At 34.5% G+C, this 15,998-nt stretch overlaps 1 protein-coding gene across 1 annotated transcript; it reads right to left on the reverse strand.

Annotated features, from left to right (window-relative positions):
• Window positions 1-1,413: 1,413 nt before the first annotated feature.
• Window positions 1,414-2,503, reverse strand: LOC131659624 (uncharacterized). Its single transcript, XM_058928791.1, has 3 exons — window positions 1,967-2,503; window positions 1,690-1,876; window positions 1,414-1,550 (listed from the first exon to the last, which is right to left on the reverse strand). The coding sequence occupies exons 1-3, from the start codon at window positions 2,501-2,503 to the stop codon at window positions 1,414-1,416; spliced, it is 861 nt and encodes a 286-aa protein (XP_058784774.1).
• Between the last annotated feature and the right edge of the window lie 13,495 nt (window positions 2,504-15,998).

Genomic DNA, 15,998 nt, shown 5'->3' on the forward strand with positions numbered 1-15,998 from the left:
ACATTTCTTAACATGGTATCAGAGCCTCGTTTAAGATCTGGTGGGCCACCTTCTATGGTTTCCGTTATCGGGCCACCCACCATATTTATTTCCACGCTCCAGTTGTCTAGTCCTGGGCGTGAGGGGGTGTGTTACGAGTCCCACATCGGATAATATATGGCCTGAACATGTCCTTATAAGTGGGGGCAATCCTCACCCTACCAGCCGGTTTTGTAAGGTTGAGTTAGGCCCAACCACATTTCTTAACAATCTCCAAATTCAACATAGCAGAATCAAACACATAAAATTGTTTAAATATATAAATCCTCTTAATAACCAGCATACAAGATTGCCACTAAGATTATATGAACATAAATTGCGGTTGCGGTTGCGGCTATTGCGGTTGTTGCGATGCGGAATGCGGTCGTTGTGGCGTGAATTCATATTTATGAATATAAAATATTATATTTTATTATTTATTTTTGATTTCACATATCTTTCATTTCCTCTCTAAATTTTCATATATATCTCATTAATAATTCGTCACCCTTTTGAATATAAATAATCCTTTTAAAATATATCTTAAATCTACGATATAATTAAAAAAAAGAAGGTAGACCACATAATTTTTGCGAGCATTGCATAATCTCTTGCGGCCTGATGCAGTCTGATGCGGCTTGATGCGGCCAATGCGGTGTTATGATGCGGTTTTTATTGTGATTTGCAATCACATCGCAATTGCGGCCTGATGCGGATGCAGACACTACCGCAACCGCAATATTGCGGCTGCATCAGGTGATGCGGTCCGCAATTTAAAACCATGGATGTAGCCATCTCCATATTCTAACATAGCAGAATCAAACACATAAAAATGTTTAAATATATAAACCCTCTTAATAACCAGCATACAAGATTGCCACTAAGATTATGTGAAATATTTTCTTGAAAAAGGTAAAGTCTGCATACATAATAACCAGGAGAATTCAACCAACCTAGTTTAAGCAAAGTAACACTGACTTCTCATTACAATTTTCATTACAAACCATAATATAATATAGTGACAATTTATAATCTTATCCTTCTCAAGTTCTGCATAACACCAAATGACAGTTTATGAACAAACATATAAAATCTTGTCATATACATTTATGACAAACATTAAAGTGATGCCATATAATGATCAAGACTTTAATTTGATGAATGTAAGTGATGCTTTTATTAAAAGTCATTGATGTAGCCATCTCCTAGTTCAACATAACAGAATCAAACACACAAAAATGTTATATATATATATATATATATATATATATATATATATATATATATATATATATATATATATATATATATATATATATATATATATATATCCTCTTAATAGCTACAATAAGAACAATAATTCAGTGAGTCATGTCGTAGGAAAATAAGAAAATCTTAAACATGCTCTCCAGTTAGGGATATATTTCCTTTAACAAAATTTTGGTAATTATTGCATTCAAGTTTATTCCAATCTCTTGGGAAAACTAATGCTCCAAAAAAATATCTAGGTAGTATCCTCCACCGTGCCTTTACTGTAAAAATATACAAATCGAAAATTAAAATAGAACCAATGAAAAGGAAATAGGAATCATGAAATACAAAGAAGCTAGACATATAATGTACATTCTACCAAAACAAAACTATTTGCAATTCTCTATCCAAGTTACTTACAAAATTTGAATGCAAAATTATATGACAAATCTATGACAGATTTCTCTGCAGACGGTGCATTTTGAAGCAAGAAGTCATCTACTCCATGAGGTATTGGCAAATGTTTGTACATTTTTATTCTCAACGACTTCAAGTTATGTAGGCAAGGGAAATCTATAATCCATAAATCACGAACTAAGTCGAGAATCTAAGTAAGTCATGATTAAACAAAAATTAATTAAAAAATCACAAGCACATCTAAAAAATGTAATATGTTTTATAAACTAAATTAAAGTACCTCAAGAGTCTTTGATGAAACCGTCAATGATTCGATAAGACCAAGTTGGGTTAGCCAATTGAGTAGGATCAAAGGATGTTTTTCGTCAAATAACCCTATATGCACATCAATATGTACATGTTTGATAGAAGAGAAATTGTTATTGCTCTTGTTGAGTTTCTGAATAGGATTGCCCGTAAAATCAAAGCTACACAGATTTGGGGTAGATAACTCAAATTTGTAAGAACCATATGTTTTTATTGTTAAATTAACAAGAGTGACACTTGATATGGAGAGGTTATCTTCATCATCAACACTACAACGATCAATGATCAAAGTATTCAAACATTTAAATGACGAAAAGGGATCAACATAGCCTTTATCATCACTGCTATGAAAGGCAAAGAACCGTAAACTCAGGTTGGTTAATGATGGAAAATTAAGAGAATTTTGAAATTCTCTAAAAGGACCGGTACCAGAAGTAATTGTAAGAGAGGTTAAAGTATGAGAAGAAAAGTAGAAAAGTGGAAGGCATTTGCGACAACAACCCATCGTCATCTCTAATATCTTGACATTGTGGGAAAATGCATATCTTATAACCCTTTTGAGCAGGTGATGGTTCGTATGACCCTTACTATAAAATGTGAGAGCGTGCAGAGCTGTTTTGTCATCGCGAAGAGACAAAATTCGAGACACAAATTTATTGAAACTGGTGAGAGAATTGAAGTAAACACAATCCAGGGAAAGAACAGGAAGAAGCTTCCAAAGATTCTTCCATCTCGTTTTGAGGATGCAAGTTTGAACCGCCTGTTTGGTGTTCAAAGTGGAAATTATGTGACTTAAAATACAATCAGGTAAATCACTGAGTCTGTCTCAATTTTCATCAACAATGTAATTTCTTCTCCTTGTTTTCATGGTCTTTGAGTTTTCTTACGAGAAAGAGAAGGAACTTTGATGAAAAAACTAGCTATGCACTGTGCCAAACCCTACTAGGGTTTATTTTCATTGTTAAATGATGGTATGGTCTTTCTTCTTAAATACTCGTACATTAGGAATTTTAATATTAAATACAGGTAATACGATAGAAGTTTTTATTATTATTATTTTTCTATTCAATTAGTTAGTATCTAATACCAGGCACATTTAAACCCTACTAGGATTACAATGTTATATGAAAATATAATTTGAAGACATTAAAAATTTTAAATTAGTTATAATACTTTAACGACTACTCTATATGAGATATTTCAGACTCAATATTTTTTATTAAATTTATTTTATAAAATATTAAGTTTGTTTTTGTTTCCCAATGTTTAAAATTTAAAAGCAGAATAAGAAACAACACTATTTTTCGGCTTAAATTATGTAAGCTTTCTAAAGTCTTTTACCTTTTCCTTTATTTCCATATTATAATTATTTTATAATCATTTATAATCGGTTAGAATTGATATTTTAAGTATTTTATAATTCATTGATTTCCTAATATAGAAAATTAATGGAGGCAGTTATTTAAATTTTTTTTTTTACAATTTCTCTATAATTGGCCCAAAGTGGGTAACAAATTTTCAACAATACCAAATTCAACTTCCTTGATTGCAAAACCGCTATTGTTTCAAGGTCTTGGTATTGAATGTCCTCTTACTGTAACACAATTCCGTTGTTTGTAAAAAAAAATTTTGGAACACTAATCCTCTCCTTTGCTTTAAAGAGTAAATTTTTGTAATCTCTTTGAGTGGAGTATAGCTTATGCTCTCTTTAAATAGATTTGCCTATTAAAAAAAATAAACCAACTTGTATAAAAAAAATGTGAATATTTTTTTTGAACTTAAACCAACTTGTATAGAAAAAAGATGTGAATATTTTTTTTGAACTGAAACCAACTTGTATAAAAAAAAGATGTGAATATTTTTTTTGAACTGAAACCAACTTGTATAAAAATAAGATGTGAATATTTTTTTTAACTGAAACCAACTTGTATAAAAATAAGATGTGAATATTTTTTTTTTGAACATTAACCAACTTGTATATAAAAAATGTGAATATTTTTTATAATCATACAATAAATATTTCATTAATAAAACTAAACTTAATTAAATTCTTTGGTACCCATGAGTTTAAGTTGGGTACCAGTACCTTTAGTACAAATTGAATTTTAATTGTAATTTATTTTAAAATAAAATAAAATATAAAAGTGATGTGACATTGAATTCTACTATTTGATTGGTTGAGGGTACCGGTACCCAACTAAACTCAAGGGTACCGGAGTGTTCACCAATAAAAAAACTTTATTACTTACTATATAAACTTTTTATACTCTTTAAAGAAACTTTACAAAACGGAGATAAAGCTTTTCTTATGATTATTTTTTTGACAGTACGTTTTTCTTATTATTATTATTAAATATTAATTGATGTTCCTTCACTCCCTTAAAACTCGTTCCCTCGCGCCCTAGAAACTCGTTCATTGACGAGAAACTGTTGTCCAACTCACTCTCGCCCACAAGAAACCCTAGCTTCTCTCTCAACCAAAGTTAATTATTTAATTCGTTCATTATGACCATCACAATAAGAACTGTGAAAGCTTGAATTCCAAAATACATCAATTGCACAATTTGATATTCAAATATAACGATGATTCAATATCTCGATACATTTGCAGAAGCTTGAAATATCGCTGGATGTGATTATTGTGTGAACAAAACCTATTTTGCTCTAAGTGAGTTTTGAGAACTCAATTCAATGGTATATTTTTAACCTGGTTATCCTCTTTGATATGATATATAACATGTTCATTTCTTTGAATGTTTCTGTTACTATTCTTAAAATGGCCCTATAGCTATTTTAAAATGCATCAGTGCATTGTATTTTACTCTCTCATCTCTGTTTAATCGGATTTCTCTTGACTTTTCATTTTTTTTAATTCGGTAGAACATATTTGGCTACTATTTTTAATTTTTAATTGTTGTCTAAATATAGAAATAAACCTTCTATATTTAGACAACAATTAAAAATAATAGTCAAATATGTTATACCGAATTACCAAAAAACGCAAAGTCAAGAGAGATCCAATGAAACAGATATGGCAAAGTAAAATAGGATACTATTATTTTGAGAAAACAAAATCTTTATTGTATTTTTGTTGAAGGATATGATTGTTTACTTATGTTTTCTACCAATCTCTCTAATAAATCTTTAATTCTATAGTTTAATATTATGATAGATGTAATATCACTTTTGTTTTATCGATGTTCCTTCAAACTAGAGAATTTGAGCCCCAACATTGAACAATTTTAAATGTGGTTTTATTTTCTATAATACATATAGCTCTCCTTCTGGTTTCATTTGCTAATTAAATTATATGAAAGGGATCAATAATAATTACTATTTTGAATATTATAATACTCGCATTGTGTTTATAGTTAATTAGATTAAAATAAATTAGTTGACTTTTGAGTTGATCTTGAGTTGAAAATTTTGACTTCTTTAGTGAATGAGCTGAACTTGAGTTATTTAAGGTTCTGTAGACAACTTCTCTAGTGGGTAAATTGTGATTTTATTTCTCTGTTGTTAAAGTTTTATTTGATTGTTATGTAACAAGTAAATAATTTTTAGAAAATTTATTGCAAGTTGTTGGGCTTTGAAAATATGTTGAGTTTTTATGAGAAGTTGAGAGTACTAATTTTATAGAAGTTATAGTTGATTCAATGGTCGCACCGAAATGATTAACATATTTAAAAAAAATTAAGAACCTTAACTTAAAGCTCCAATATGTTCTAACAACATTGATTTAATTATGTTTCTCATTATAGCAATTGGGGAAGAGGTATAATAAGTAATAATTGAAAAAGAAATAATTGTTTATGGGCCAACAATCCATTCAAGTTGGGGGATAGTCCATAACATTGACAACATAGCCCATTCTGATGAAAGTATAGCTCATCCTAAAATCAGTTTATATTATGTTTTTGTTTCCATAACACTTTTCATACGTCTTGTTATAATATGTTGTGATTTTCTTTTTATTAGTATGGGATATGCTTTCATCTTCCTAGCCCATTATGTTTTTGGATGGATTATTGACACACATAAATGATCTTTCTTTTTTCAATTGTTACTTATTACACTTCTCATATTCTTCATTTGTTATCTTAATAAGAACCAAAATTACACTTTACACTAATGTTGTCAAAGAATATTTGGTTGCTCTAAAGTGAAGGTTTTTATTATTTTTTTAAATATATTAGTCGCTTTGATGTTGCCATTGGATTAACTATTTTTGCTTCCATTAGTATAATGAGACTATAATTAAGTAATAAAATAAATTTTTATAGAAAATTAAAAGATTTGTTAATATGAATTTTATGTTATTGATGTTTTATGTTTTATGAATTGAAATACTTTACATGATTATATTTGGTGTGGTTGAAATATTTCTCTAACATATTCTTGAAATTATTAAGTTATGGTAGTTCTCAAATTTTTTCCTGCTATTATGTCCTTTATGTACTCAACCATTGGTTTTGGTATTAGACACAAATATCATTTCTCTCCTTATTTATTTACTCTCTTTGCTGAATTCTATCTAGTTTTATTTCTAAAAGTTTGAGTAGGGGTTGTACCCATGGCCTTGCAATTGCCAAAAGTAGCATATGGACATACCATTTCATCAAAAGATTAGGAGATCAGGCGAGTGAAGGTAAATGATGAGGCTATTGAAGAAAAGGAACAAGAAGAGGAAGGAAGTGGAGATGAATTCGAAGAAGAATCTGATGAAAAATGGTGAAGAAGAAGAAGAGCATGATGACTACATTTTTGCCATAACTTGACCACCGTCAATGTGAATCTTTATTTACTTTGTTTCATTAATCCTAGTTTAATCTTACTAGTTTTATGTATTTTACTTACAATGTCATAGACAAAAGGAAATTGCAGATATTTATCATTTTATATTTAGTAAATGAGCATACCGAAGTTTCCAAAAATCTGAGTGTCTATTTAGAGATCGTTATTGTTGAATATATGAATGTTTTCTATAAGTTTTTAAGTTTTTTATAACACAAAAGTCATTGTGATGTCCATGTCGATGATTCAATATACCACAAAAGGAATGTTTAAGGTTTTTATGAGTGTTTTCGATATTAATTTCTATAAATCATCTTTATAGGGATTCTAGTGTTTCCTTCCTCCTTTGGTGTCTTTATTTAACCTTCCATCTTGTCAAATGACATTAGATAATTCGATATCCCGATAGGAACATCACCAACACTTGAAAGTTGATATATGTGATACTACTTTTCCTTGCAGAAACTAAAATGACAGCCGACTATAACTATATAAAAATATTTTTTGGCGGCTTAGAGTATTAATATTCACCCGGCATTGAACTGTTGACCTGAATTTAGACTATAGTCTAGGGATCTTGGCCTTGTGATAATTGTTTATACATAATACTGAAGTTGTACTAATATTGTGGCTAAAGTCCCCACGTCTTGCAAAAAGCCTATCATTACAAAGGAACAACCAAACTATAGTATTAAAAATTAAAATATTAATAAAATTACCCATACCACATAATTATCTTCAATACAACTTGATTAAAAAAATAATAATAATTATCTATTATGTGAGACTTTCTTTTTCTTATTGCTCAGCTAACGTTGACGGTATGACTTATTATTCTTATGTATCCTTGAGGCAATGCTTTGCTAATCTTCTTTTATTCTTTTTATATTAATGATTAATGATACCAGACACGATATTTCTAAGCATGACTTTTACCAGCGGTGGGAATGTGTATCCAAAAAAAATTGGGAACTCTGTCTTATCATATTGATAAATAGATATTTACTGTTTTATAAATTGTAATTATAGTATTGAAATAATCCTATTAAAATAGAAAATAAACTAAATTTAATAAATTTTTATTTAATGGACTTCAAATTAATACCATTATTAGAAAAATACTAACGAATACCTTGGACACTGGTCAAAAACTTAAAAAAGATAAGTTGGACATTTTTTGAAAAGTTAAAAAAGAATTAAATCGATAAAAAAAATTTAAAAATATGTGTATTCAATGCATTGAAAATATAACAAATGAACTTTTATAAAAAATATTATGTATATTCGATGCTTTAAGCATATAATATTTTTTTCCGTGAAATATGACGGAGATTTTAATATATAGAATTCTTACTCCAACATATCTGAAAACATCGTGTGTCCCATGTCATGCCCAAGATAAGTTTGTTCATCCTTTTTTGGCCTTTTCCCAAACATCGTAAGCAAGTGGTGTTGAGTGCATGATATCGCAATACTGATCCATTATTTTGATCACATGATTCCTCGAACAAGTCTTTGTTTGGAGTCATGTGCCAAGTGCAACCTGAATTCATAATCCCCTTCATTCTCGAGTCACTGCTTGAAACCACAAGAACATCAAATGATTCAAAATCATCTTGAACAATGGTTGCATTGCCATTACCCTTACCTCCATGATCTTTCAGGAATTCAAGGCACACCTTTCTTGTGTGACCCTCCTTCTCACAATGATAGCATCGAATACCAGATGCTTCGCCACTATAAGACTTCTGCTGACTCTTGCCTTTCTTCTTGTCAAACTTACATTCTTTTCGCAAGAAATTTTCCTTAGCGGCCAAAACTTCACCAACAGTCGAAGGTTTATGCTCCTTTCGTTTGTTCACGTCCTTAAAATACAAGGCTGATTGAACTTCTTCAAAGGTCAGGGACTCCCTTCCATACTTCTTTGAAGTGAGCATGTGATCGAGGCAAAGAACACAATAGTAACAACTCTTGATCTTCATATCAATATTTTCAAGATCAAGAATCATCCTATTGAACATATCCAACTGCTCAGCCAACACTTTATCTTCAATCATCTTGAATGAATACAAAGCTTGCTTCAGGTAGAGTCGATTTACCAGCAATTTGGTCATATACAAACTTTCAAGTTTCACCCATAACCCTGATGTCGTTGTCTTCTTTGATACCTGTCTGAGAACCTTATCACCATGGCTCAACAAAATTGCGCTGTGTGCTTTCTCGATCATAGTTGTCTTCTCCGCTACCGTTAATTCAGCATTCATGGCTGTTTCTCCCTTCAATGCTTCCAAGCAACCCTGCTGAACCATTAGGGCTTTTATCTTCAAGCGCCTGGTGCCGAAATCGTTCACTCTGGTAAACTTTTAAATCTCATACTTTGTTGAAGGCATCTTCTCCACGCTCATCGCACGTGTTTGTTGTGAATTCAATGTCAAGAACAACCCAACTACGAACTACATTGACTCTGATCCTCCATTAAGGAGATACGTAGGCATTCGGGCAACCGAAACGAGTCCCCTTTCCCCAAACCTAAATAGTTTTAAGGTCTTATCCTTTATCCTATTTTGAACAAACCATAAACCTTACCGTAATACTTTTACAAACCTGTTTACGGTGATTTCCGGTAAACAACCGCTAGTCTTCCAAACTATAATAAATATGATTTGGTTACTTGCAGGATCGACTAGATTGATCCTAGGACACATAGTCAAGAAGATTGTTATCAATGTTTATACGAACCATATTCATTATTTGTCTTCTTCAATAAGCGTTGTTCGATTAAAGAACAAATAGTCTTGACAATCACTTTGTTATATATAAATGTGACTTCAATGGAAAGATAAGTAACATAACATAGAAAATTAAAAGGGCTATTGAAACGTAAAGAATCTTAAACTGCAGAAATGTAAAAGACTTTGAAAGTAAATAGCATGAAAGTAATTCGAAAGTAAATGACGTTAAAGTAAAGATACAGAAATGTAAATGGCAAGAAGTAAACGAAATGCAGTAATTCTGGAAGATAAAAACAAAAGATAATACACATGTATTAAAATGGTGGTGTCATACGTACATTTTCTCAGCGAACTCTTTCTCTTAACGCTTGATACTTGAGTAAATATGTGAGTGATTTGTACAAAATGAACACACGGAATCCTAACATTAAGACTCCTATTTATACTAGTTTCGACCTTAACGGTCCTATACTAATCTGCTGCCACGTTTCTCATAAGGACTTCTAGCGATGCCATCTGTTACTTGGACAGTTACGAAACCGTCTTCGAATTTCAAATCTTCCCGCCTGAGTCTATCTTCGACGCGTGGCACTGTATTAAACAAACACTACGAAAAAACATGCTAAGTAGTAATACTTGAATATATTTACAAATTCGTCTAAGTCCCCGAAGACACATACTTTTCACTAGCTTTCAGTATTCATTATCTTCATAGTGAACTTAGAAATATTTACTCTCGAAGCATGACCATCAGTAGTCATTCTTTTATGTTTACGGGATGGCCATCAGTAACCATCTTTCCTTCGATTTTCTACCTCTTCGAAGGATAAATACTTCAAAACGAAATCTTCAGCTAACAAATTGCCCCCAATAAATGCCTGTTTCGAGAGTCAACAGAAATAGGCGTTTCTTGTCAATATAAGATTTCGTTCTTTATTGATCTTTGAGAGTTCCAAGACTGCTGACTAACGTCATAATCATTGATGACCCTGTTTCCGAAACGTCTTGTCATTTTCAAAGATGTCTTCTCATAACTTACATTCCCACGTTTTAACCTTACTTCTTGATCATTACTCCTACATACTAGGAGTGAAGCTAACTTTATTCGACCGCCGTTGGATTAAATCACCAGCCGCCACGTGTTCTTTGGATTTTACCCAAAAGATTTAAAAAGGGTTTCCGTTAAACCTTTAAATACTTGGTCTTATACTTCTACACAACCTTCCACCTCTATTTCTTCATCTTCTTCAAAAGGAACAACCAAACATCTTCAATCTCTTCCAAATCTCGTTCTCTTAATCAGAAATTTCTCTATGGCTTCATCTTCAAATGTTCTTCAACCTGCTCTGAAGCTCCAATCAACAATACGGTCTGGGGAACAAGAGCACGTTCAAAACCCTAACACCGAAGAAATACGCGCTATTTACGCTTCCCAAGTAATCATTCCCTTTGAACTTTCTGGAAAATCTCTCGCTTTTATGGGTCCATTACCAGGTGAAAATATCCCATCTCTGAATAAATTCTTCCCTGCTTATTACAAGACTAGACCATTAGTTAGCAAAATTAGGATAGATGAAGATGGCTGTTCTCCCTCAGGAAAATCTGCTAACATGGAAGAAACTCCCACTGAAACTCCTTTAGCTTTAGCGAAAATTAGGGTAAACTATATGACCAACTCTGTAAAAGTGTTTAGATCAATCCCTTTGGCCAAGGATCCTGATTTGTACTATGCCTGGTTAGAAAAAGTAGAGAAACAGAAAGAATCCTTCTGGAAATCGTTAGGAATATACGATTTGATTCAACTGTCAAAGACAGGTTTAGAATACAACCAACCCATGTTAGTAGCAGCGGTTCACTTTTGGGATGCTTCTCACAACACTTTCCATCTCCCCTGTGGAATGGTTACCCCTACTCTTTTTGATGTGGCTGCGATTACAGGACTTCGACCAACTGGCGAAACCTTCGATCCTAACGAAATGGATAATGATACTATTGGTTTTAATGACTCACAAGTCACTTATACTGCATTCATCCAGAAGCATCATATTACCACCGAAACGGCAGTATCCGATGAAGAACATATTGCTTTTCTAGCGCTATGGCTTTCACGATGTGCCTTCAGTTCAAGATCTATTCAAGTTGCAAAGAGATATCTTTGCATGGCTAATCAGTTGCATGCTGGAAAAAAGCTCAACCTCAGCCAACTGCTTTTAGGGTCTCTTTATGAAAACCTCAGCGAAGCTGCATCCCTCACCAAAAATTTCAAATCTGGTAGTTTACTTTATGCTGGCCCTTTCTGGCTATTACAACTGTGGCTTAATGCTACATTCGAAACTCATCTTCCCTTTCGAGGAAACGTCAATGAGGAGGATAGCAAAATCAAGAATCTAACTATAGAAGGGACCAGGTTAGCTTACCTAACTCCAAAAGAAGAAATTGGAAAGCTTCGTGAACACTTCTTGGCGTATTCGATGATGTTTGCCCGGCGTAACCAGTTCGATCCTTCTATGGCTCCCTTTGTACACAGAACAATAGGTCCTGAATGGTTTACTCGAAAATTTCCATCAACATCTCAGGATCAACAAACTGAGTCTATGGAAATTTGGGAAGCCTTTCTGACTCCAAGGTTATTATCCCATCGCCTTCGACCATCAAAGGGTCAATGCATTCTCATGTGCTACCAACCAAATTTGGTCTCGAGACAGTTTGGGTTGGTTCAAATAAAACCCAAGTGTTTATATGAGAAAAGAAACCATATGTGTTTCCATACGTTGTACTTGACTGAAGAAGAATGTAAAACAAAAATCAACAAATACGTTGGCACCACCAAACTTCCTCCTGTCTCTTTCGAACCTGCTTTTTATTCTACACCAGACTTTCATCAATGGTGGACGGATTATTATAGCTCCCGAATCTTTGATGCTGATAGCCTTGCTCAAGCACTAACTGCAGCTTTTACTGATGTGCAGGAGAATTTTCAAAAAGGTACTTCAACTCATATTAAAGAAATCCAAGCTTTTCAAAAATTCTTTGAAACTATCTACAGGCCTGATGATCTTAGTCGGACCGTTCGTGAGGCTGCAGTCATTTTGCGCGAAAAGTTTTCCGCCAAACTGGATAAGTTGAAATTGCCCTCGTATGTTCGACCAGAACTACGTTATGAAGTGGCTTTCAAACTTAATCCTCCAAAATTCCCTCCACTACCAAGTGCTGATTTTGGTGTGGCTCTAAGTCCTCCTTTCCCAGACTGGTTCGTGTGTGGGAATGCTCTCAAAATTCTTCAAGAGAGTACCAAAAAACGCGCTGAACGAGTGGTTCCGACTAAGCATACCTTGGATACTTTCAAAGGACATCTTCATATAGATCTTAAACATGTTCGTGTCCTGACCCCAATACCTGAAGGTTTGGATTAAGACAATCTTTTCGACTGACTTTTCTTTTCTCTGTTGATATACTGATTTCAGTTTCAACTACAGCTGTTGCACGAAGGAGGAAAATCAAGGAAGCTTCTGCCCAAAAAGATTCTGGGACATCTCAGAGCAACAAACCAAGTGAAAGTGATACCATCGTTACTGACAAGAAGCCCACGGTATATACTCATCTCATACTCTTGATTTTGCACAATCTGTGAGTAGTATCCATCTTACTTATCGTCTATTTGCCAGAGCTCGAAACCCCCAACAGGTTCGAAGCGGAAAGCTTCCCTAACAGCTGCCTCAGATGGCGAAGATAAATCTCCTCCCCAAACTAGACAAGGACAAAAGAAGAGACAAAAAGCTGTTACCCCTTCGAGAAAAGGGAAAAGAATAAGCCCTTCTAAAACTGTTTCTCCTGGTGATAAGGCGTCTTCTGAAGAGTCTCCTTTGAAAACTGCTAGCAATGCTTTCGTTGTGGAAAGTCATAATTCAAGTCCAGACAATATCCCAACCAAGGTATTTGGGTTCCACCCCACATATTATCTTATGATCTTAACCACATAATTATACTGACATTTACCTTGTTATTGCAGGAAGACGCTGGCACTGCTACTTCAGGTTTCAAGGACCATGGCTTTACCATTAATGTTGACAAACTTTACAGTAATTGTCAAACTTTAACTTTCGTTAACTAAACTCTTCAAAAGTTTATTTTTATGACTAACTTTGCTCTGTTTAACATAGGTACCTCTCAAAATCAAACTCATGTTCTTTCGCCAGTCTTTGAAGACGTTAGGCCAATTGCTACCATATTGCCTAATGAACCAGTCGAAGAAAGTCACTCTACTGACGAATCCCCACCTACTCATCAAAACAAAAATTTGGAAGAAGATCACCCATTCTCAGGCAGCGACAATGTGAACCCCCAAACACATGACAGTGAAGATACTGCGTCGGAGCGAGATGCTATGGAGGAAATTTCTCAACCAGCAAAACAAGATCCTCAAGGGACTTCGACTCTTGAGACGAAAACCATTCCTGAGACAACTTCGACGCTTGCCCCCATGAAGCCTACTCCTTTGGAGCTGGAACAACTTAAGCAAACTGATCCTCTTAGTTTCTTAAAGGCCATCATGGATGCGAATACTTCTTCGCCTTCGGAGCTTAATGTCTCTCCAGTTGCAACTGTAGAATCTGGTGATAAAGAAGACATTCCTAGCCTCCTCCGACAAATAAAGGAGAGATTCTTTGGGGTCAATCTTGTAGATGTCCTCAACCGGGAACCTATTAAGAGTCACAACTTAAATCAACTTCTAAAGAAGGTAGATTTGCTTCAAGTTTCCACAGAAGTTTCAGAGGTAATTGTTCTGTTAGGCTCTCTACTCGAGCAACTCCAGGCCAACATTCTTCGAAGGAAAAATGTCGAAAAAGAGCTATCTGAGACAAAGGCCTCTCATGACTCTTCATGGAACTCTGCTGTGGACGCAACGAAACAAGGTGAGGCCCTCAAGCTCAAACATTCAGAAAATCAGAAGGCCTTTGATGATTATGAGAAGAACATCAACTCCTAGAAACAAGAGATAAAGGCACTCGAGGGCAAGATAAAAGAAGCTGAACGTTGTCAGGCAGCCATACAAAAATCTAACCAACAAGATTTGCTCGAAGTGGTGCAGTCGGGCATTAGACATTTCGAGACTGCACAGAAATTAGTGCCAAAAATCGAAAGTTTGAAGAAACAACGGGCACTAATCGAGCTTCGTATGTCTTCGTGGGAGACTCAATACTTGAAGATCAAAACGGATCTCCCTGAAGATTTTAACTAGATGCTTTCAGTCCTGTTACTTGTTGCACCTTTGTTTTGTAATCGAAACTATTGTAGACTCATAGTATTTATATGCTTGACTCCCATTTATATCTATAATGTTTGCCATCATTACTTTTAGCGAATCTAAACATTTCTGCCAAAATATATCTTTAGATTCTCTACAGTGCTTTTTATTTAATGCAACGTGTAGAATCCTGAACATCTTTCGCAGCATCCTTGCCTCTAGACTTGACGTTTCCACTTCTTCTAGCCATAATCATTATTAAAAAGTGACGTCACTTTCTCCAAAACGTCGGTTTTAAGACGTGCGTACATCAGTTTAATGATTACTTCTCAACTTCCAAGGGCGGGAAACGGCGGAAGCCATAACTTCTTTCTTTGGAAAACCAACCGCAGTCCAATCACTCATTAACAATTAAAACCCACCCTTCAGTATTCCCAGTCTATATAAAGGGTCAAATATTGGTCTTCATTTCTTCATTCATGCGTTTTCTCTCCAAACCAAACACAGAAAAAAGAAAGCACACAACTTCTCTTTCAGAACAACTTTCTTATCTTGCAATGGCTGAACCCCTCTTCTTTAACGACATCAAAGCCCCCATCAGAGGCGAGTTCAGACTCTCTGAGGATGAACTTGTTCGCCATTTCATCAACATCGAAACCCTGTTTGTCAACCAAGAACTGGACTTCTATTTTGAAGAAGTCTTGGAGGGTGCTATTTACCCCAACATGGTGGCAGAATTCTGGATGAATGCGTCTTTACGCATAGATCCTGAAGGTAGGACCACCATTGATTCTGAAATTCGACACGCTCGTCTCAGCATTACTCCCACCACTATTGCCAACCTGATAAAATGCAATAACTCTGGTGAAACTTTTGATGACAACAGTTTCAGCATGACTACTCATCTCATGTTGAGAACTCTTATGGACAATGATCGCTTCAGTGCCAAAGTCATCAGGATCTGGCACCAGATGCTCGTGGGGAACTTCCAACCTCGGCGGATCGACGAAAACAACATCATGGTTGAAGACTTGGAGTTCATCCTCTGTGGTCTTCGAGGGAGGAAAATTAACATTCCTTTAATGATCTTCAAAGGACTTGTTAAAGCTGTCTCTGCCGGTGTTGACCGTCGAGGGAGTGTGACTTGTCTTCCCTACGGGAGACTCCTTAGTTACATTTTTCTTAGGAAAGGCGTAGTGAGAAGGATGCGTGATTCTGGAGCCAGGGATATGTTC

The sequence above is a fragment of the Vicia villosa genome, linkage group LG3 (assembly GCF_029867415.1).
Source record: "Vicia villosa cultivar HV-30 ecotype Madison, WI linkage group LG3, Vvil1.0, whole genome shotgun sequence".
Lineage (NCBI taxonomy): Eukaryota > Viridiplantae > Streptophyta > Magnoliopsida > Fabales > Fabaceae > Vicia > Vicia villosa.